General features: G+C 40.3%; 1 protein-coding gene across 10 annotated transcripts in view; it reads left to right on the plus strand.

Annotated features, from left to right (window-relative positions):
- The window catches only part of AUH (AU RNA binding methylglutaconyl-CoA hydratase), a 353,019-nt gene that overhangs the window by 29,857 nt on the left and 301,531 nt on the right, over nt 1–21,631 (plus strand). For 8 of the 10 annotated variants that reach the window (XM_053205356.1, XM_027041185.2, XM_027041186.2 and 5 more), the window contains one exon: nt 6,867–6,953. The exons of the other annotated variants lie outside the window; for them this stretch is intronic. In XM_053205356.1, coding sequence (XP_053061331.1) covers nt 6,867–6,953 — 87 coding nt within the window. The remainder of the gene's footprint in view (nt 1–6,866; nt 6,954–21,631) is intronic. 10 annotated transcript variants of the gene reach the window in all.

Raw genomic sequence — 21,631 nt, forward strand, 5'->3', positions numbered from 1 at the left:
TTGAACTTCATTAAAATTAAAACTTCAAAAAATATCAAGAAAGTAAAAGGACAAGCCATGGATGGGGAGAAAATATTTGGAAATCATATTTCTTTCTTTTAAATATTTATTTATTTCGAGAGAGACAGTTGTGAGGAGAGGGGCACAAGGAGAGAGAGAATCCCAAGCAGGCTCCATGCACGGAGCCCAGTGCAGGACTCGAATCCACAAACTATGATTATGGCCTGAGCTAAAATCAGGAGTCAGACGTTTAACTGACTGAGCCGCCCAGGTGTCCCTATAAATCATATTTCTGAGAAAGGACTCACATCCAAGATATTACTCTTACAGCTCAATAAGAAGGAAACTAATTATCCAGTACAAAAAAAAAAAAATGAGCAAAAGATTTGAAATGACATTTCACCAAGGACCTGTATGAATGGCTAACAAGCACATGAAAAGATACTTAACCTCATTAGTCATTAGGGAAATGCAGATTTACAACCGTAATTGATACCATTTCACAAAATGCTGTAATAAAAAAAGAGCAGACTGGTGTTGGTGACCGTGTAAGGGCAACAGGGACCCCTGCGTATTGCTGATGGAAGGTGAAGGGGTGCAGCCACTGTGGAGAAACAGTGACAGTTGTTTTTTTTTAAGTTAAATAGAAATTTACAATATGACCCAGCAAGTCCACTCCTTCGTGTCTACCCAAGACAAATAAGAACGTTTGTATCCACGAAAACTTGTACGCGAACGCTCTTGGTAGTATTTTTTCATAACAGCCAAAGGTGGAAAGACCCCAGTGTCCACCAGCCGATGACCAGAGAAACAAAGGTTTTCTCTGTCCCTACAAGGGAATACTATTCGGTAATGAAAAGAAAAAAAAAATACTAATTCATAGTGAAACACACTATGCTTGCCATGTTGAAGACCATGTATTGTACGAGTTTATTCACGTGAAATGTCCAGAGAAGGCAAAGTTTTAGGAAAATAGTGGAAGGCAAAGTTTTAGGGGGTGGAGGTGGGAACGGGGAGTGCCTGCAGGTGAGTGTGAGGGGTCTTTTATGATAATGGAAGCGTTCTAAAATTAGATGGCTGTACAGCTCTGTAACTTTAATAAAAATTATTGAATTGTGTACTTAAAATGACTGAATTTTACTTCATGTCAGTTCTACCTCAAGAGGTTAAAAGAATGAGTGTGAATTTTAACTACTTTTTTCTGCACCTGCTGAAAGTTTGTATGATTTTCACTTTTATGCTATTAATTAAAAAAAAAAATAAGTAAAACACTTAACATTAAACCAGTCTTCAGTATTGCACTGAATATAACTGGGTCTTGATATATTGTATTTTATTTATATTACTACTAGGTATGATTTACTTATATTTTGTTTAGGAATTTTTGAGGCTATGAGAAAGATTAGCCTGTCATGTTTTTTTCTTATAATGTTCTTATCGAGTGTTTGTTTTGCAATTCTCCATGTAAATGTAGGATTGATGTTAAATTTTTTTATTTAGGTTTTCACTTTCTTAAAGTAATCTCTACACCCAGTGTGGGGCTTGAACTCACAACCCTGAGATCAAGAGTCGCACACAGCACTGAATGAGCCAGACAGGTGCCCCCAGTTATTTTCATTATGTTTGGGAGAATATACTGTTGGAGCCACAGGGGCGTGTGGTTTTCTTGTAGGAAAGTTTTGAATAAACATATTCAGTTTCTTTAATATGTGTTTGTGTTTTCGGATTTTCTCTGTCAGTTTTAATAAGTTGTGTTTTTCTCGAAATGTGTCCATTTCATGTACCTTTTTGAATGTATTGGGCCAAGGTTGTTACTAATACTCATTGTTTTAATGTCTGTAAAAGCCTTAGTAGTATTCTCCTTTTCATTCTTGCTGTTGGGGTTTGTGCCTTCTTGGATTTTTCCATGATCAGTCTTTTTTTATTTTATTTATTTTATTTTTTAAGCTTTTTGATGTTACTTATTTTTGAGAGAGAGAGAGAGAGAGAGAGCAAGGGAAAGGGCAGAGAGAGAGGGAGACACAAAATCTGAAGCAGGGTCCAGGCTCGGAGCTGTCACCTCAGAGTGTGACACGGGGCTCGAACTCATGAACCATGAGATCATGACCTGAGCTGAAGTTGGATGCTTAACCAACTGTGCCACCCAGGCGCCCCCACCATGATCAGTCTCACTAAAAGTCCTATCATTTGTTTTAGGTTTTTTTTTTTTTTTCCCCAAATGAGCAATTTCTTTGATATTTCTCTCCTGCATGTTTGTTTTCTGTTTCTTAAAACAATTTTGCTCCAGGGTTGCCTGGGTGGCTAGGTCGGTTAAGCATCTGAGTCTTGATCTCAGCTCAGATCGTGATCTCAGCTCAGATCGTGATCTCAGCTCAGATCGTGATCTCATGGCTCATGGGATCGAGCCCCGTGTCGGGCTCTGTGCTGTGTGGGGTCTGCTTGGGGTTCTCTCTTTCCTTTTCTCTCTGTCCCTGCTCTACGGGTTCTTGTGAGCACACGTTCTCTTTCTCTCTCTCTCAAAATAAGTAAACATAAAAACTTTTTTTTTTTCTTGTTCCAGTTTTTGCTCTTTCTTCTACTTGGGGATTAATTCTTTTTTTTATTTCCTATTTCTTGGTAGGGATGTTCAGTGAGGGTGTTTGCTTACTTGGTTTATTGATTACCATGGGGGTTTGCTGACTCCACCGTGATTGTAGACGGGTCAGTTTTTCTTTTTGGCTCATCAGTTTTTGCTTCGTACATTTGGGGCTGTCTTATTTTATGCCAGTTTAGAATTCCTATGGCTTTTAGTGGGTCATCATGTTTATTATCATAAAGTGAACCTCTAGCTTGAATGGTATTTTTTGCCTGAGGTCTCTTTTGTCAGGTATTAACAATGATTTCACTTCCTTTTTGGTTAGTGTCTGCCTGGTTTTTAACCTTTCGCTTTAGCCATTTTGTGTCCTTATCTTTTAAGGCATGTCTCTCAGGAGTTGTATAAAACAAGATTATAGGGGCGCCTGGGTGGCTCAGTCGGTTGAACGTCTGACTTCGGCTCATGATCTCGTAGTTTGTGTGTTCGAGCCCCACGTCGGGCTCTGTGCTAACAGCTCAGAGCCTGGAGCCTGCTTCAGACTCTGTGTCTCCTTCTCTCTCTGCTCCTCCCCCGCTCATGCTTTGTCTCGCTCTGTTTCTCAAAAATAAATAAATAAATGTAAAAAAAATTAAAATAAGATTTTAAACTCTACTCTCATAATCTGTCTGAAGAAGCCCCTGTGGTGTTTCTGTCAGTGGGTGCCTGCTGGTGACAGATTGCCTGTGTGTGTCATGTTTGGGGGATGGGTTTGCTTAGTTTGAAATTCTAGGTGGGTAGTTATTTTCTTTCCCCACTTTGGAGATACCACTCATTTTCTGTTGAGAAGTCAGCTGTCACTCTTCTTCTTTTTGGCAGCTTCTAATTTTCTTTTTTTTTTTTTGTCTTTCGTTTTTAGCAGTTGGTCTTCATATGGTTTTCTTTGTGTTTACTGTTTTATATTTAACTTTGAGAGGTCCCAAGTGAAAGACCACAGCGTTCCTCTTTGGCAAGCCCTGAGCTCCGATTCCCCCCCCCCCCCCATTCCCGTGAGATTGCTTCAAAACTTACACTCTGCCTTGGTTGTTCTCTGTTGCCCGCAAACAGCTGTCTTAATGTGTTTTATCTAGGATTTCGTGAAAGAATTTGTCTGATAATAAGCTATTTCTTTAAAGCTGGCAGAGAAAGTCTACATAATTTTCTTTGCTTCTTTGAGATGAGCAGTGTTACAGCGTTAATGCAGCTGATGGGAACGGTTCTGTAGAGAGGGATATTATTGGTGATGTCAGCCGGGAAGAGGACATCTGCTGGAGTGATGGCCCTGACAGACAGGAGGGGTGGAATCTAGTGCACGGGGTGCTTCGTCATGGGTTCGGTCATCTGTAGGAATAGGAGGGAGGGCAGAGTGTAAGGGCTTAATCCTGGTGGTTAGATTTGGTGGTGGGTGTGAGTGAAGGTTTTCTTCTGAATACTTCTGCTTTCTTAGTAACCTGGTGTCAGGATTGGGTGGGAGGTTTGAGGTTTAAGGAGAGAGAGGAGTTAGGAAATGGGCTGTAGATGAACACGACAGTGAACGGTGTAGGGAGGTACAGTAGGATTGCCCGGCAGCACAGAGGCTCAGCTGAGGTGAGCCATGGTCATGGACTTGGGGGACTTAAAAAGTGAAAGCACTGAGACACGCCAGCCCTCAGATAAAACTGGATACTATCAACCGAGGATAATGATGTCATCTGGAGGGATAGAAGCGAAACTGTACTTTTAGGTTCTGAACGTTCGAGATTGCAGGGCACGTGTCTAAAGCAAAACCAAAAAGTGGTCTCTGGGTCACAGATGTTTAATGTCCCATGGAGAAAGGTAATTCTTTCTGAAACAAATTGTGACTACCAGGGAAGTCTCCCACAGTTGTGTGGGTTAGGGCTGTGCTCAGTAACCAGACGGAGGCTCCCAGCTCTGCCTGCTGGGACTCGTGTGCGTGAATGGGCTCCACGGGTGCAGAGGAGGTCCCCTTGGCTCCCCTTGGCCGAGGTCCCCTTGGTTCCTGGCATGGCCTCCGCGCCCAGGCTCGGAGAGCTGGCTGTGAATCTCAAAGCGTGGGTGCTGCTGAGAGCCCCCACTGCCGCGCCGGCCGGTGTGCCGGAGGGCCCCCTCGTGGCGTAGCCCACGCTGACGTTGGAGGATCTGGTGGATCCCGCGATGCGGTTCCCTGGGGCTCCTTCAGGACCGCCTCACGCAGAGCCCCTGTGTGCCCCATCGGCGCCCTCCTCTCCGCTGCCTCGGCCCTTCTCTCATCTGCTCCGCTCCCCGACACAGCACTGGGTTCGGCTGCTTTTCTTAGCCAATGTGGAGTAGCCAGCCGGCACTGAGCTACGTGTAAATTATGTTCTCAGGGCTAAACGGCAGTGAGTCGAACGGTTTTTTCTTCCGACAAATACATCCTACTGGTCTAGAGTTTTGCCCCTGCAAACATTTTTCCTTGATGCTAAATGTTAATTTTTCCTGGAAAAAGTCAATTATGAACACGTGTATCAGGCACACAGAAATGTTTAAAGGCTGACCCTGAATACTCACCACCTAACGTAGATCATACAGTGTTACAAACAAGATTGGAGTCTTCTGTGATCTTTGCTAGTCACCTCCGTCTCCGTCCCTGCAGAGGTCCCCACCAACCAAATTTGGTATTTGTCATTCCCATGCATATTTTATGTCCCGAAGTAGCATTCTTTACTAGTTTTTAACTCGTGTACGTATATGTGTACATAAGTAAGCTGTACGCCCAACGTGGGGCTTGAACTCACGGCCCCGAGGTCAAGAGTCACATACTCCACCAACGGAGCTAGCCAGCCGCCCCCCTAAATAGCAATTCTTTTAAAAAGAGTTATGCAGGGGTGCCCGGGAGGCTCAGTCGGTTAAACGTCCGACTTCGGCTCAGGTCATGATCTCGCGTTTTGTGAGTTCGAGCCCCGCATTGGGCTCTGTGCTGGCAGCCCGGAGCCTGGAGCTGCTTTGGATTCTGTGTCTCCCCTTCTCTCTGTCCCTCCCGTGCTCATGCTCTGTCTCTCACTGTCTCTCAATAATAAATAAACATTAAAAAATTAAAAAAAAAAAGAGTTGCGCAAATGGTTATCCTGTGTCTTTCTGTAAATATATAATAATAATTTATATCGTTAAATATATAAATGTAATATATGTTAATGTTCTATATTAATTGCATAATTATATGTTCTTCAACATCCGGATTCATCCATATTCATGCTCTGATTTCTTGGTTTTCATGCCAAACACGTATTATTCTGTTATATAAATACATCTTTTATTAGAGATCCTGCGGATGGATATTGAGATTAATTCCAATTTTTTTTTTGCTATTTTATACATGTTGCACTGAATGGTGCTGCTGTACTTCTTTCCTTGGGCATATGTTTGAGGTTTTCTAGAACTGATGGATTGTAGGGCATGTGCTGTGTGCATGGTAGTTCACACTCCCACAGGAAGTGTATGGGCTCAGAATGTCCAGCCTGGGCTGGGAACTGGTGCTACATCCAGTCATGATTACTTTATAATGGATGTATAAGAGAGTCGGTCGCTGAGCGTAAACCTTCTGTGCTGTAATTCTACTTTGTTTTGTATTTGTTCATTTAAATGGGGGCCTTCCTTTTCTCGTATAGTTTAACATCATTAGGAAGAATGCCTTTGTTGAGCTGCAGAGTAAGTGATCCCTTACGCATTTATTTTTTTCTGTTCCAAATGTATGATTCTGTGATAAGCTCATAATTATGAAATTGTCAGTTTGCTCGTACGTTCATGCCAGTGATTCTGAAACATGATCTGCGGTCACCAGGGCGGGGATCCATGAAGTCAGACTGATTTTTACAGTGATTAGCCCTTTTCACAGGGTTGACGTTTACCCTGATGGGGCAGAGGCAAGGGGAGGGTGAAAACTGCCAGTGTCTTTGTAAGAGCGGAGGGAGTGCCCCAGTCTGTAGTCATTTATGTCAATATGAATGGGTTTATTTGTATTCTTAAAGGAGTGGATAAATATTTAGGACACTTCATAGTTTTAGTTTCTGATAGAGTAACTATCGGTAGATATCATCTAAAGTAGGTCTCTTCTCAGAGCGTAGGGCCCTGAGACCGCAGAGTTTGAGAACCACTGCTTGAAGCACATGGTAGATGTGTGAATGGGCATTTTATTCCTCCTCATGCTGGTCTTTAAGTTGATATTCAAGTGACAGATGAATCTTAAGTAAGTTTTCAATTCAGTGCCTTGAAACTTTGTGTATAACTCGATTGTATTTGTAAATAAAATACTCTGCAGGTGCCGACCTTAAGGAGAGAGTCAAGATGAATCCCAGTGAAGTCGGTCCTTTTGTCTCCAAAATAAGAGCGGTGATTAATGAGATCGGTAAGCTCATCTACGCTCCTTTTGGCATGCTGCAGATGACCTCAAATGTCAGATTTAGAAAGCTGCACATTGTCTTTATATGTACACTTTGGCCAAAATACTTACGTAATTAGATAACCAGGACCTGTAGCCGGTTGCTGTAAAACGGCATGTAATGTGTTTGATTTGGCAAATAATGAACAATATTTTGTAATTAAAAATGCCTCCTATGTATGATGACGTGGCATAGGAAGGTAGTTATTGGAAAACAAAGAGAATATCTCCTAGATAATTGCATAGACACACATTTATCGATCCAGAGTTGTTTTGTTGTTTACATAAATAGGATCGTACCGTTTTCTTAGAGTTATAGACTTCTGGGTAATATTTGTGTCTCGGTACATATCAACTTTATTATTAACACTTTTTAATATATTGTGGTGTAGTAGTCCGTAACATTGTGTTATCCAAAACTGTAAATTACTTTATTAATGTGTAGGGGTTTTATTTTCCATTTTTGTTATTTATAGCAAAGCAGTGGATGTCTTTGTATTAAGTCTTTGAGAGCGTTAGTACATGTATCTGTAGGGTAGATTCCCAAACGTGGGATTGCACTTCTAAGTATCATGTGTTTCTTTTACAGTTTTAATCCTTTTCACCACATTACATTCCAAAAAGATTGTAATAACTTACATTCCCATCAATTACATGACAGGACTTGTTTCCTCATAATTTGCCAGCATTTAATGTTGCTACTTTTAAGTTTGCCAAGGTTAAAACAAAACAAAAAAAAAGACATGTTAGCATTTTATTTTATTTCATTTTGTTTTAATTAATTACTTTTTTGGACATCTTAGCATTTTAATTTGCTTTTCCCCAGATGCTTGTGTGATGTTCTTTCTTTTCAAATTAGACCTGCCTCTTCCCTTCTGCAGATGCCTTTTCACATCCATACTCCTCTTTCCTGTAGCATTATTAGCTATGCTTATTTATTTAAAAGCCACTTTGTAGTAGTATTTTGTGGTTAAGTGTGTTACAGATGTTGTCTCCTAATGTGCACCCCTGATTCAATTCCAGTATTTGAATGGAAAACTTTTACTATCTAGAGGGTACTAAGTTCTCTTCATTCTTCTTTTGCCTTTTTCCTTGAGTTTCTTTGGTAATTGCTACACATCAGTTCTTCCAAATGAATTTGGAATTATTAGTTTTTAAAACAAGGAGGAAAAATACTGTCATGGGACTGTGATTGGGATTTCTCTAAGTCTCATTTAGAAAGAATTAACATTTTTATGGTATTGAATTTTTCCATTCATGATGTATGTGTATGGGTTTCATTTTGTCTGTGTAGGGGTCATTCGGTTTTCTAGTGTCCTTCAAGAAAGTTTTTTCCGCTTTGGTTTTGCTTGGTCTCGTGTCTTCCTCCACCCCCAACCCCAACCCCCCAGTTTATTCTTTCTATTTTATACCATTTATTCCTTTGAATGGCACTTTTTCTCTTATTTCTGTTGAAGTCTGGTTATTGTAGTTCTGTAGGAAAGTTACTAAATTTTAAGTGCTTATTTTATATCCTACCAGCTTGATGATTACTTTTACTGGCTGTTGATATTTCCCAGTTAATTTTTTTGTGCTTTCCAGATGAAAGTTCATTATCTATAAGTAATGCTGTTTTTGTCTTTACTTTCCCAACCTCTTAATCTTACATATTTTCCCTGTATTTTTACCTTGACTGAACCCTGCGGTACAATATTCAGTCACTGGACTGTGTTCATCCTTATCTTTATTTGACTTTGATGAATGCTTTTAATATTTTGCCAGTAATTATCAAGTTCGGGGGGTTTCCTTCCATTTCATCTTATTAGGAATTTGTTGCTGTCTTTTGATCAGGAATAGGTGTTAAAATTTGTCAAATGCTTTTTTTTTGATACAGCTGACCCTTCAACAATGTGGGGATTAGGGATGTTGACCCCGACATGGTAGAAAATCTGTGTATGACTTTTGACTCCCTCAGAACTTAGCTACAGTAGCTTACTGTTGACCAGAAGCCTTCCTGGTAGCATAGTCGATTAACACATATTCGGTATGTTACATATATATTCTCACAACAAAGTAGTAATACTTTAATAATAATATTCCTAATATTACTGTAATAATAATATTCTTAGAATAAAGTAAGCTAGAGGAAATGAAATGTTATTAAGGAAATCGTAAGGAGGAGAAAATACAATTACAGTACTGTACTGTATTTATGGAAAAGAACCTATGTGTAAGTGGACCAGCACAGTTCAAACCTGTTGTGTAAGGATCACCTTTAATTGGTATATATTAGAATTTATCTCATGTATCATGTAATCATACAATTTATAATGCTCTACTGGCCTTGTATGACTAGAAGAAACCCTACCTGGTCGTTGTGGTTAGTGGTTATAGTGGTTTTTGATATACACTGCTGGGTTCCATTTTTATATGTTTTGCTATCATCATAAATGAGATTGATCTTCTGCTTCTTTTTTTGTGTGTCACCCTTTTCTGGTTTGATGTCAAAGTTGTTGAACTTCACAGAACGACCTTAGCTTTTCTGTGCTGTACAGGGAAGTCCTCTGTTATTTCAAAGGTTAGTGGAACTTGACCGTGTAATAGCTTTTTGGGGTCTTGTGCGGTTTTGTTATTGTTTACTTGGATGTTTGTTTGTTTTTGGAGCTAAGTTTTAGAATATATTTGTGTATTGTGTTTGTTTGTTTTTCATCCCGTGCTGCTGTCACCGGTGGCTCTCCTGTGCTGCTCTCTCCAGCTTGGGCCTCGTGGTCAGATCCCAGGTCTCCCGAGGCAGACCATGGACTTGGTTTCCATGTTGGTCAGAGAGCACGGTCTTGGAGGTGGAAGCTGACCCTGTCTTTAACTTTATGTGTATGCTAGGAGGAGTGGCTGAGGCTGGGCCAGTTGTGAATATCACCTTGATGTTTCTTCCAAGCCTCTTTCCATTTTATTAATTTTGAAGTTAGAATTTTTCTGGGACTTTTAAAATGAAGACTGGTTCCTGTTTTTGCAGTGGCATTTTCTTCTCAGTGACTGACTGTAGCTGTGGCATTTCCGTTTTGGATTCTCATCCAGTCTATATTTTTCTGTCCCATGAGTTCCCCAATATTTATGAGCGATGGTTCTTGTTAGAACATTACACTGGACATGACATTGTAAGTTGTCTTTTGTGGTGGCTTAATGAGATTTTGAGGGGCAGATGGAAGCTAAGTGTTTTGATCTAATCTACTCATTTAATATATTAAACCAGGGCAGGCAGACTTAAAGGTACAGATAATATCTTAGGTTTTGCAGAGCCATGATGGTTTCTTTCACAGCTGCTCAACTTTTTTTTTTTTTTTCCTCCAGCGACTGTTTTTCTAGAGCAGTTTTGGGTTCACATCAAAATCGAGGGGAAGGTACAGAGATTTCTCTCATACTCCCTGCCACCACATACCCACAGCCTCCCCCGTTGTCAGCATCCCTCACTGATATGGTACATTCATGACAGCTCATGAGCCTCTGCTGATACGTCATAATCATCCGGAGTTCACAGTTCATATGAGGGTCACTGGTGTTGTCCAGTCTGTGGGTTTGGACACATCCATAATGACGTGGATCCAGCATTCTGGTGTCACACAGAGTACTTTTGGCGCCCTAACACTTCTCTGTGCTCAGTGTGTTCTCCCCTCTCTCCTCTCTGACAACCTGTTTTTCCGTCTCCCTAGTTTTGCACTTCCAGAATGTCATATTGTTGGAATCATATGGCACGGAGCCTTTTGAGATGGGCTTCTTTCACTTAGTAAGACATATTAAAGTTTTCTCCCTTTTTATGCCTTGATATTTTATGTGCTTCTAGTGCTGAACAGTATTCCATTGTCTGGATGGACCACAGTTGATTTGTCCATTTACTTACTGAAGGACAGCTTGGTTGCTTCCAAGTTTTGACAGTTATGAATAAAGCTGCTGGAAACATCTACGTATCGGTTTTTGTGTGGACGTAGGTCTTTTAGGAAGATACCAAGGAGCATAAATGCTGAATCACATGGCAGGAGTGTTTAGTTTTGTATAAAAACCTTCCTGACTCTCTTCCCAAGTGGGTGTGCTGTGATGCGTCCCCAGCGGCAGTGGCTGAGAGTTTCCGCTGCTCTGTATCCTTGTCAGCATTTGGTGGCCATTCTGACAGGTTTGTAGTGTTATCTCATTGTTTTAATTTGTATTTCTATGATGACATATGATGCGGAACATGTTTTCACATGCTTATTTCCTATCTGTATACCTATGGTGAGGTGTCTGTTAAGATTTTAGCCCAGTTTCCGATTGAGTTGTTTGTATTTCTTTTCTTTCTTTCTTTTTTTAATGTCTGTTTTTGAGAGACAGAGAAGGAGAGAGAGAGAGAAAGGGGGGGGGGCAGAGAGAGAGGGAGATACACAAGCAGGCTCCACGCTCCGAGCTGCCAGCATAGAGCCTGATGCGGGGCTCGAACCCAGGAACCGTGACCGTGAGATCATGACCTGAGCCGAAGTTGGATGCTTAACCGACTGAGCTACCCAGTTTGTATTTCTTATTTTTGTTTACAAAAATGCATAGTTTGTATTTCTTATTTTGTTTGTATTTCTTATAGCTTAGTTTAAGAGTTCTTTGTATGTTAGATAATAGTTCTTTATCAGATATCAGATTATTTTGTAAATATTTTCACCCAGCTTGTAGTTTGTATTCTTTTTCTCCTGACATTTTTTTGTAGAGCCTAAGTTTTTCACTTTAATAAAGTCCATCTTATTTTTTCTTTCATGGATTGTGCTTTGGTGTTATACCTAAAAAGTAGTTGGCCATACCCAAGGTCATCTAGCTTTTCTCCTATGTTACCTTCTAGGAATTTTATAATTTTGTGCTTTACAGTTAGATCTGTCATCCATTTTGCGCTAACATTTGTGAAGGGCATAAGGCCTGTCTGTCTAGATTCCTGCTTTTGCATGAGGATGTTACTATTTCAGCACCATTTGTGGAAATTTATCTGTGTTCCAATGTATTGCCTTTTTCCCTTTATTGAAGATTGGTTAATTTATGGGTGGCTGTGTCTGGGCTTTCTGTTCTGTTCCTTGATCCATTTGTCTGTTCTTTTGCCAGTAACCGCATTGTCTTGATTATTGTAGCTTTATAGTAAGTCTAGACATTGGGTAGTGTCAGTCCCACAACTTTGTTTTTCTCCTTCAATATTGTGTTGGCTATTTTGGGTCTTTTGCCTCTTCATATAAACTTTAGAATCAGTTTGTTGATAGCCACAAAATAACGTGGGGATTTTGATTGGGATTGCATTGAATGTGTACATCGAATTGGGGAAAACTGACATCTTCACAGTATTGAGTCTTTCTATCCATGAACATGGACTATCTCTCCATTTAGTTACTTGATTTCATACATTAGTTTTATAGTTTTTCTCACAGAGATCTTACATATATTTTGTTGGGTTTATACCTAAGTATTTTATTTTGGGGCATGTTAGTATAAGTGGTATTGTGTTTTTAATTTCAAATTCCACTTGTTCATTGTTGGTATATGGAATAGTGTTTCACTTTTGTATGTTTACCCTGTGTCCTGCAACCTTGGTATAATTGTGTATTTGTTTTGGGAAGTTTTTTGTTAATTCTTTCATATCTCCTGCATGGTAGTCATATCATGTGCAAGCAAAAACAGTTTTATGTTTTCTTTCCCAATCTGTATTACCTTTTATTTCCTTTTTGTTTGTTTGTTTGTTTGTTTAATAACATTTGTAAGGACTTCTAGAATGATGTTGAAAAGAACAAGTGAGAAGACACATCCTTGCCTTGTACTAGGCACTCAACTTTTACATGTGCTGAAACAGCCACAGACGAAATGTAAACAAATGTGTTTCTCTATTCCAGTAAAATTTTATTTACTGTGAAATTTAAATTTTGTATAGTTTCCATGTGTTATGAAACAATATATTTAATTTGTTTCTTTTTTTTTTTTTCCAGCTGTTTAAAAGTATACAAACCATATTAGCTTACAGGTTTTACTAAAACAGTCACTGGGTCTGATTTCCTTCCTTCTCTTCCTCCCTCCCTTCCTTCTTTCCATTTATTCATCTGTTCATCCATCTCAGATGGCTTTTTCTTCTTTATTTCTCCTGTTTTTTGGAATTAATTCTAGTCTTCGACTGTTTTTTGTTTATATTTAAGAAATCTACTGACTTGCATTTCTGATTTGGACAACTCCCTTCATGTTTGGCTCAGGCATTTTTGGTTTTTGCATTTTGGAGATTTGAAGGTTTTAAGGTCTTTGTATCCTTTGCTAGAGAGTGTGAAGTATTATTCAGAGAGCAGGAATGGAGCCATAAGACTTACAAATGAGTTGGAGGATGGAGAATGGAGTAAGAAAAATAAACAAAACAAAAACTGAAATGAAGTTCATCAAATCCTAACAAAGTGTAAAGAGGATAAAAGAGGCACAACCTCAGGACAAATTAAGATGATGAAATAAGTCCAGTAATTACCATTGATGTCAGTTGACTAAACTTGTTGTTAAAAACATAGATGTTCAGATTTGATTAAGAAATTTAAGTCAACTGTATATTATTAATAGTAGCCACATCTGTTGTAGCGTTTTTCAAAAACCATTACTAGTAAGAGACAGCATGTTAAGTTTAAGGTTAAGTTTTTCATAGACTAAACTTGTATCTTCCTGAGAAAAAAAGAACGAAAAATATACGAATAAAATTATATTAGATATATACAGGATAAATTGGCAAATCCTTCATCATTGTGGATGAGTTCAGTCCCATCTGTCCCAATTAATCATGAGATTGAAAGACAGAAGTTAAAAATAAAGATTTGAACAATGTATCAAGTTGATTTAATAGACTCTTAACCCTAAATTGGAGAATATGCATGCTTCTCATCAACATATGAAACATTTACAAGAATGGATCACGTGTTGGACCCTAAAATCTCTGTTAAATTTCAGAAGTTTAATATATAGAGACCACGTTCTCTGTTCAAAATGCAGTTAACTTAGAAATAAAAATACACATAATATAGATATTTAAAAACCATATATTGGTAAATTTAAAAAGGACTATTAAGTAACTCATGACTCAAAGAAAGAAGAATTATGGGAAAAAATACTAAGACTGAATGAATATAAAATTGCTGTATGCCCAAATTTCTGAGGTTTGATTAAAGTAATAGTTTGAGGGGGAATTCATAACCTTAATGCCTATGTTAGCAAGGGGAAACCGCTGGCCATAAGTAGCTGAGTATTACCGTAAAAAGTTCTGTGCCCAAACAGAGTAGAAGGAAGGCAGTGAAATGAGGATCTGAGATCAGGGGGATTGAACTGCAGTTGCAGAAGGGAGAATCTGCAAGGGGCAAAGGACATTCAACAGGAGATGTTACAGGTGAAAGGAGGGTTGTGGTTGCAGATATAGCAGAGATTATAAAGCTTATAAGAAAATACTATGAGAATCTTTATGCCAATAAATGTGAAATTTCTGTCTCAAGAAGTAGGCACATTCTGGAGTAGTCCAGTAAGGACCGAGTAGTAGTTGAATGTTTCTTCGCCGAGAAAGTGCCAGGCCCAGCTTTTATGTGTTAAATGATTTGCTTGCAGATGCTTGCCCCAGCCTGTAAGGAACAGATCATTTCAGTCTTATACAGACGCCTCCACAGAACAGTACAGCGAGAGTTTATTCCTAAACTCATGATTTCTGATTAACGTGACCTTCGTATGTAAACAGAAACAATAGAGGAAAGGAGAGGGGCCAGTCTCGCGTATCAGGGACATGGATAAAATCGGTAGGTTAAAAAAAGAAAAAAAAAAAAAAAAGACCAAGTTGGATTTTCCCAAGAATACAAGGGGGAGGAGGTTCCCATTTGAAAATATTAAATTTCATTTGTGACGTTAGCCAGTTAAAATAAAATGATGTTTTTCCTCAACAGATTGATGAAAAGAATTTGAGAGATGTCAAGTCTGTTCTTAGAAGGAGGTCAAGGCAGACTAGAAATAGAAGGGAACTTCCTTAGCTTGATGAAAGGTGCCTGTTTTTTAGTAGTAAAAAGTAAAAGTAGTCTCCAAAAACCAGGAAAACGACAAAAGACCCACTGTCACCAGCTTTGTTCAACAGTGTTCTGAAAATCCTGGCCTGCGTGGAAAGGCAGGAAATGGAAATAAAATAGTGACACAGAGAAGAAAGATAACACTGCCTGTCTCACGTGGTATGATGGTCTCCATTGAAAATCTAAAAGAATCAACAAATTATTAGGAATAATGAGTGTCTCAAGATAGCCAAATGTAAGATCCATATTTAAAAATAATCAGTTACACTTCCTTTTTTTTTTAATTTTTTTTCAACGTTTATTTATTTTTGGGACAGAGAGAGACAGAGCATGAATGGGGGAGGGGCAGAGAGAGAGGGAGACACAGAATCGGAAACAGGCTCCAGGCTCCGAGCCATCAGCCCAGAGCCTGACGCGGGGCTTGAACTCCCGGACCGCGAGATCGTGACCTGGCTGAAGTCGGACGCTTAACCGACTGCGCCACCCAGGCGCCCCAGTTACACTTCTTTACAGCAGTAGCATCCAGGAAATGTCAGTCAAGAAAATATACTATTACAACAGGAACAAAAATGGATTTAGCAATATACACAAGCCATAGGGAAAAATTATGAAACTTATCCTAAGACATTAAATAAATTAAATGGAGACTCATTATCTCCTAGAATAGGAGGATTCAGTATTAAGAAGATGATTCCATTGTTTTTTTAATGTTTATTTATTTTTGAGAGAGAGAGAGAGAGCACGAGAGAGAGTGGGAGAGGGTCAGAGAAAGAGGGAGACACAGAATCAGAAGCAGGCTCTGGGCTCTGGGCTGTCAGCACAGAGCCTGACGCAGGGCTCAAGCTCGTGAATCGTGAATTCATGACCTGAGCCAGAGTCAGACACTTAACCTACCGAGCCACCCCGGGCGCCCCAAGATGATTCTCACAAGTGGTTCAATATACGGATGCAAAGTAATTACCCTTACATTCTTAGCATTAATTTTGTGAGGAACCTGATGAGCGTAATGAGGCCCCAAAATAGGCAAACATTCCTGAAGAAGAAAGTGAGGGTCCTTGCTTTATCAGCACTCAAGACCTTGTTTAAAGATTTGTAAATTACGATGGCATGTTTCTGGCTTTGGGATAGACAAATGGACCCCGGAGCGACTACAGAAGGCCATGGATAAATAGGGGAACAGCCACAGGAGAGAGCAGGTGTTCACTGGGGACGGCAAAGACTCGACTACATGCATGGAGGAAGATGAACTTTTATGATCTTGGTGGAGTGAAAAAATTTGTCAAACATATAATACAGCCCATAAAAGGAAAGGTTTATAAATTCCACCTTATTAAACTTAAGAAAATTTGTTCATTAAAAGGTGCTGTAAAAAAAGTAGAAAAGGCGTTAAGTGGGAAAAAATACTTGAAACATATAACTGCCCAAGGATGTGTGTGTGTGTGTGTGTGTGTGTGTGTGTGTGTGTGTGTAATCAGCACATGCGCGCGTGCATGCGGCCTGGGAGTCTGTAAGACAACACAACAGAGAATCATGTTTCACATGTCTGTCAGATAAGCCACATATTCTTATGCCTGACCTTACAGACAGTTAGGGAGGAAGTGGGTCACTGGGCAGATTTACTCACTAATGAGAGTACAAAGTGATGTGACTGTTCAGGAAAACAATTTGGTATTGTCTTACAAAGTTGAATATTCACTTCCCATAAGACTTGATAGTTCACTTTTTTAGGAGGCATTTACCTAGAGGGTAAGCCTTTAACGCTGTTTTTACTAGACCCATAGTAAGAAACACACACACAGTTTAGCCCAGTGAACACATAGGGTGGGCATCAAAGGTTCATGAAAGTCACCTTCCTTTGTGCACTGTATTTGGGTATTATACTATTTTATTTTTAACAATACCTGATTTTGACCCAATGAATGGATTACTAGTTGGAGTTTGAAACCACACTAGTCTATAGGCATTTTGCATATATGTCCTAGGGAAGCTGATACCAGGATATAAGAAAAAGACTGTTTATAGTAGCGTATGGTTAATAATAAAAAGCTGAAGACAGCCAAATTTCAGGGGTAGGAGAATGGATGAATGTTTTGGTATATTTGTACAGTTGTACTGTAGATAGCATTGAGCATACATGAATCACTTCCGTGTGTAACAACACGGATGAGTCTTAGAAACAATGAATTAAAACAATATAATCTATTTTTTATAAAACTAAAAGCGTAGAAAACAGCATGTAGTTTAGAAATGTGTGTATACTGAAATCACATACCCACACAGTAAAAATATGAGAATGATAAACGTAAGAATTCATGGTAGTGATTACCTCTGGGTTTGGGAAGGCAGGTTGAAGAGTAGGTGAGAACACCTGGCCAGTAGGGTGTTAGTGCTGACCTAGTTCTTACTTTGGTGATTTTAAGGCAGTTTTTATTATTATGCTTCATTATGTGTGTATGCTACATACATTCTTTGTATTTACCAAATTAGATCAAACAGTTCTTAAAATCTTCCTCTATCTTGAATCCTGCAAACATTTCTAATGGCATTTCTCAAATAATTTTCTGCGTTTCCCTCCTTGATTCTTATTTTTAATAAAGCGAGGCCAGAATTCCAGATTCTTAGAAAATAACTCCCACTTTTAAGGGTTTTCAAGGGAAAGGAGAAGAAGACGACCCTTTGAATGTCAGACAACCTTGGTTTTGGCCCAGATTCCTCACATAGGCCTCCAGCTTTCTGGCTGGCCCCTCTCCACTCGGTCCCCTGACATAGCTGATTTTCTGTGGAGCAGGGTTTCCAGGGGTGATTGTTTCCATGGGAGGAGTGGTCTTGTCTGCTGGAGGTGAGTGGATGCGGTGGGTGAGGACCCTGCATTGCACTCATGGGGCTGTTTGTGGAGACTCTGGGTGATGGTTAAGATTCCAGGGATTTTGTGAGCTGGTTGTCACAGCCGCTGTGGCGTCATCAGTAACCGTACGAGTCAGTGTGTTTCGTGGCTGACCCGTACCACTTTGCCCTCCTGCCCCCGTTACGTGTGCATTTTCCACCCCTGGGGGATCTTTCTCTGGGGTCTCGAGGGTCATGGGGTTTCTTCCTGGCCCTGGTGACTACTGTTGACTACTGTGCTCTGCTTGTTTTTAATGAAAGAGTCCGTAAGGGACTTACTTACAGGTACTGAACTCACGGGAAAGCTGTTCTGTGTTATTAAACTAGAGATCAGAAAGAAGTTCTGTATTTTATTCTGAGTCACTAAGTGCCTTGCTTGACTGTTCCTAGCTTCTTAGAAAGCCTCTTCTTAAAAAGTAATTCCAAAATCCTAGAACAAATTTAGTTCTGTTGCTCTTTTCAGACCAAAAAAAAAAGGTCTTATGGCTCTTTTTGAGACGTTTTGTTCTAAAGAAACGGCGAGTTCTCAGACATTGTTCCAGGCCCCCTCCCCTTTTCAGGTGTGGGGTGCCTAAGGTTGACAGCGGTAATGGGTTATTTTGAAATCTTAGGCCTGAGCAAGTTATCACAGATGCACAGACATGAGATTATCTGGATCTACTAAAAGCTGCCGTTCCTTAACTTACACCCCTTCTCAAGCTGCGTGCTCCACACCTCCTTGCCGCGTTCACTCGTGACAGCCCTCATGCCACGGTTGGGACTCCTGCCGTGCAAATTAGGGATACGGAGTGTGGGGAGCAGAGGTGTTCATTCCCTCCTGGTGGCCAGTCTTGTCCCATTAGATGCTATTTTGTGAAGAGCTAGAAAACATTTTGGAATTCTCTCTCAAGTGGAAACTGCGGGCAAGCCTACGTACTTCTCGAGTTGAGGCCTCAAAGAATTGCCATCTGATGATAAAAAGATGTTTAAAATAGGTTTTCACCAGAATTTTAAATCACAGAACCTGGTGTGATACGGATTTTTTTGTAAATGGTACTCCATAGTAATTGTTTAAAATGCCAGGCATTTCCAGCTTTCTTATCCTTTTTTTCTGATGAAATAAAATTGCAAAAGCTTTAATTTAGTTATGTAAATGCAGAGCTGAATCTGCACTGAAATATAGGTAATTATGGTAAAAGGGACATAAATAAATGAAAATTTATCCATTAAACAAACATCTCTTTTTTAAAGACTTTATAATACTATAAAGTGTTATAGAAGGAAACAGTTTAATTTTGCAAGTTTTCTAATTCTCTGATTAGCTTTCTTCCATGTGACTGAAAGCCTACTGTTCAAATGCACTTTTCTATCAGAAAAATCTGTCAATTCGGGTCACATACACGGAAGATATTTTTGTACAACAGAAGAGCAGAGTTCTCTATGAAAACACTTATGTAACCTTCATGGGATGAACCTCTTCTCAAGTAGTGCTTCTCATTTATTTTACTTTCCTTAGCGTGTTTTGAAGTTTAGAATTGAGGCGCACCTGAGTTTTAGAGTTGACTCAACGCATTACAATTAAGTGACTAGTCATTAAAAAGAAAAAAAGAAGCCATCATAGGATGATAGAAGTGCACTCCTATCAGATTTTTACCTTGGCTGCCCTTTGGCAGAGGCTTGTTACTAGAACCAAACTCTTCCCACCCCAGCCCGGCTGATTTTGTACAAGAGAATATTTTTCCCCCGAGAGAGCGAGTGAGAGAGAACGTGCAAGCAGGTGGAGAGGGCGGGAATCGTAAGCAGGCTTTGTGCTCAGTATGCGGAGCCCAACACGGGGCTTGATCTCATGACCTGAGCTGAAATCAAGAGGCGGACGCTTAGCTGACTGAGCCCCCGGGTGCTCGAGAGGACTCCTTAATGTTTTGGTAACCGGGTGATCTTTCTGCCATCTTAATCTTAAGCTGGAAGCACCTTATATCTCATCATATAAACTTGCTCTTACGATGATGTCAGAACATCGGCTCAGCTTAACATTTTCCCAAGGACATTGTCGTAAGATGTTAATTTTGTTGCAACAAAGTCAAGTTTATGTGTTACCAGTATGTGGTGAGCTTCTGTGAATAGTTTTGATCTCAGTTTATGGAGGCACACGGTTTGGAAATCTCTTGAGGTAGAGGCAGAAGATGTGAATTCTAGTCTCTCTTTAACCATCCGGTACTTTCCGTGGCCCCATACCGCTGTGAGAACACAGTGTGTTTTTCTCCATCTGTATACCTGGTATCTTGCTTGGCAGCTGGCTGGTGGGTCCATGATGGGAAAGGTAAAGTGACTGGGGTCCATTGGTGTAGACAGGAGAACCTTCCTGTCTCCTCCACAGTGGGTCCTCTAGAATCCCTTTCTGTTGGCCTCTATTCCGGATCCCAAGAATCATGCCCGCCCTGGCCTGGGTTTCTCTCGTCCCCCGGTTCACATTGCTCGTAGGATCTGACTGAGGGTGATAGAACTGACTCTGTCTGTCAAATAGGAGAGCTGCCCCTTTGCTCGACGGCTGTGGGGGGGGGGGTAACTCAGGAGTCCCAGTGTGAAGCGTGAGCGTTGGTGCCTAGTGGACCTCCAAGTGGTGCGGTCGAGCAGGCAGCTAGATAGGAGTTTGCAGTTGGGGCACGTGTTCTAGGCTTGCGACGTAAATCGGGGAGTGCTCAGGACACTCACCTTACGTGAATGAAGCCTTGATGCCGGGCGAGGCCCTGACGGAGTTACTGCAGAGAGAAGAGTCTGAAGCCCTGTGATGTGTCAACACCGGGATGAAAAAGAACCAGAAAGGAGACTCTGAGAGATCCGCCAGGGCAGGGAGGTAGGAAGAAAACAGCGTTCCGAAAGCGCGGTGAAGAAAGTCTTTCATGAAACAGGCCTCGATCACGCGCTGCTGACCTGTCCGGGAGGGTGAGTGGAGAGAACGGACGACTGCATTTTGCAGCACAGCCGTCGCCAGCGTCGTTGACAAGGGCCCCTGTGGAGAGACGTGTTGGGGCTGCCGGCAGCCGCTTCCTGGGCCGGCCCAGGACGAAAGGGATCCATTCCTTGGACAATTGTGAAAGGCCCCCTATCTTACTGTTGGGCTTTTTGGTGTAGGTCCGTCTAGAAAAAACTAGTTATCTGGAACTTACCTTGGTTATGGATAAAAACTTCCCATAATTTGATTTCTTAAAAAAAAACAACAACTATAAATGATAGTGTTTGGGAAGTTTTTTCTCAAAAGTAGTATATAGATTTCTGTGAAGCATAGTGGCTGATTTATCATGGCTTCATAATACTCTCTGAGGTCAGATGCAGAGCCTTTAAATATGAATAACATTTTATGAAAAGTTAAAGTGTTGTATTTGTCACTTCATGCGTTTAATTGTTCTGTTCTTGTTAATTACATAACCCATTACACTAAGGCCTGTGCTCTGTAAAGGTATAAATAAATACCTGTAAAGGTATAAATAAATCCAGTTGTAACTCCCTAGCATCCCATTTTAAGATGGAGAGATTGAGTAATGAATGCAAACGGGTATGCATAAATTCCAGATATGTTCCTTTTAAGCTTTGCATTTGATTTAGAAGCATCTGATACTTACAAAAAAATCCAGAGGTGATTGATTTTTTAAAAAATGTTTATTTCTGTGGCGTGTGTGTGTGTGTGTGTGTGTGTGTGAGAGAGAGAGAGAGAGAGAGAGCGCGCGCATGCGCATGAGCATGAGCAGGGAG

Source organism: Acinonyx jubatus, chromosome D4, assembly GCF_027475565.1.
Source record: "Acinonyx jubatus isolate Ajub_Pintada_27869175 chromosome D4, VMU_Ajub_asm_v1.0, whole genome shotgun sequence".
NCBI lineage: Eukaryota > Metazoa > Chordata > Mammalia > Carnivora > Felidae > Acinonyx > Acinonyx jubatus.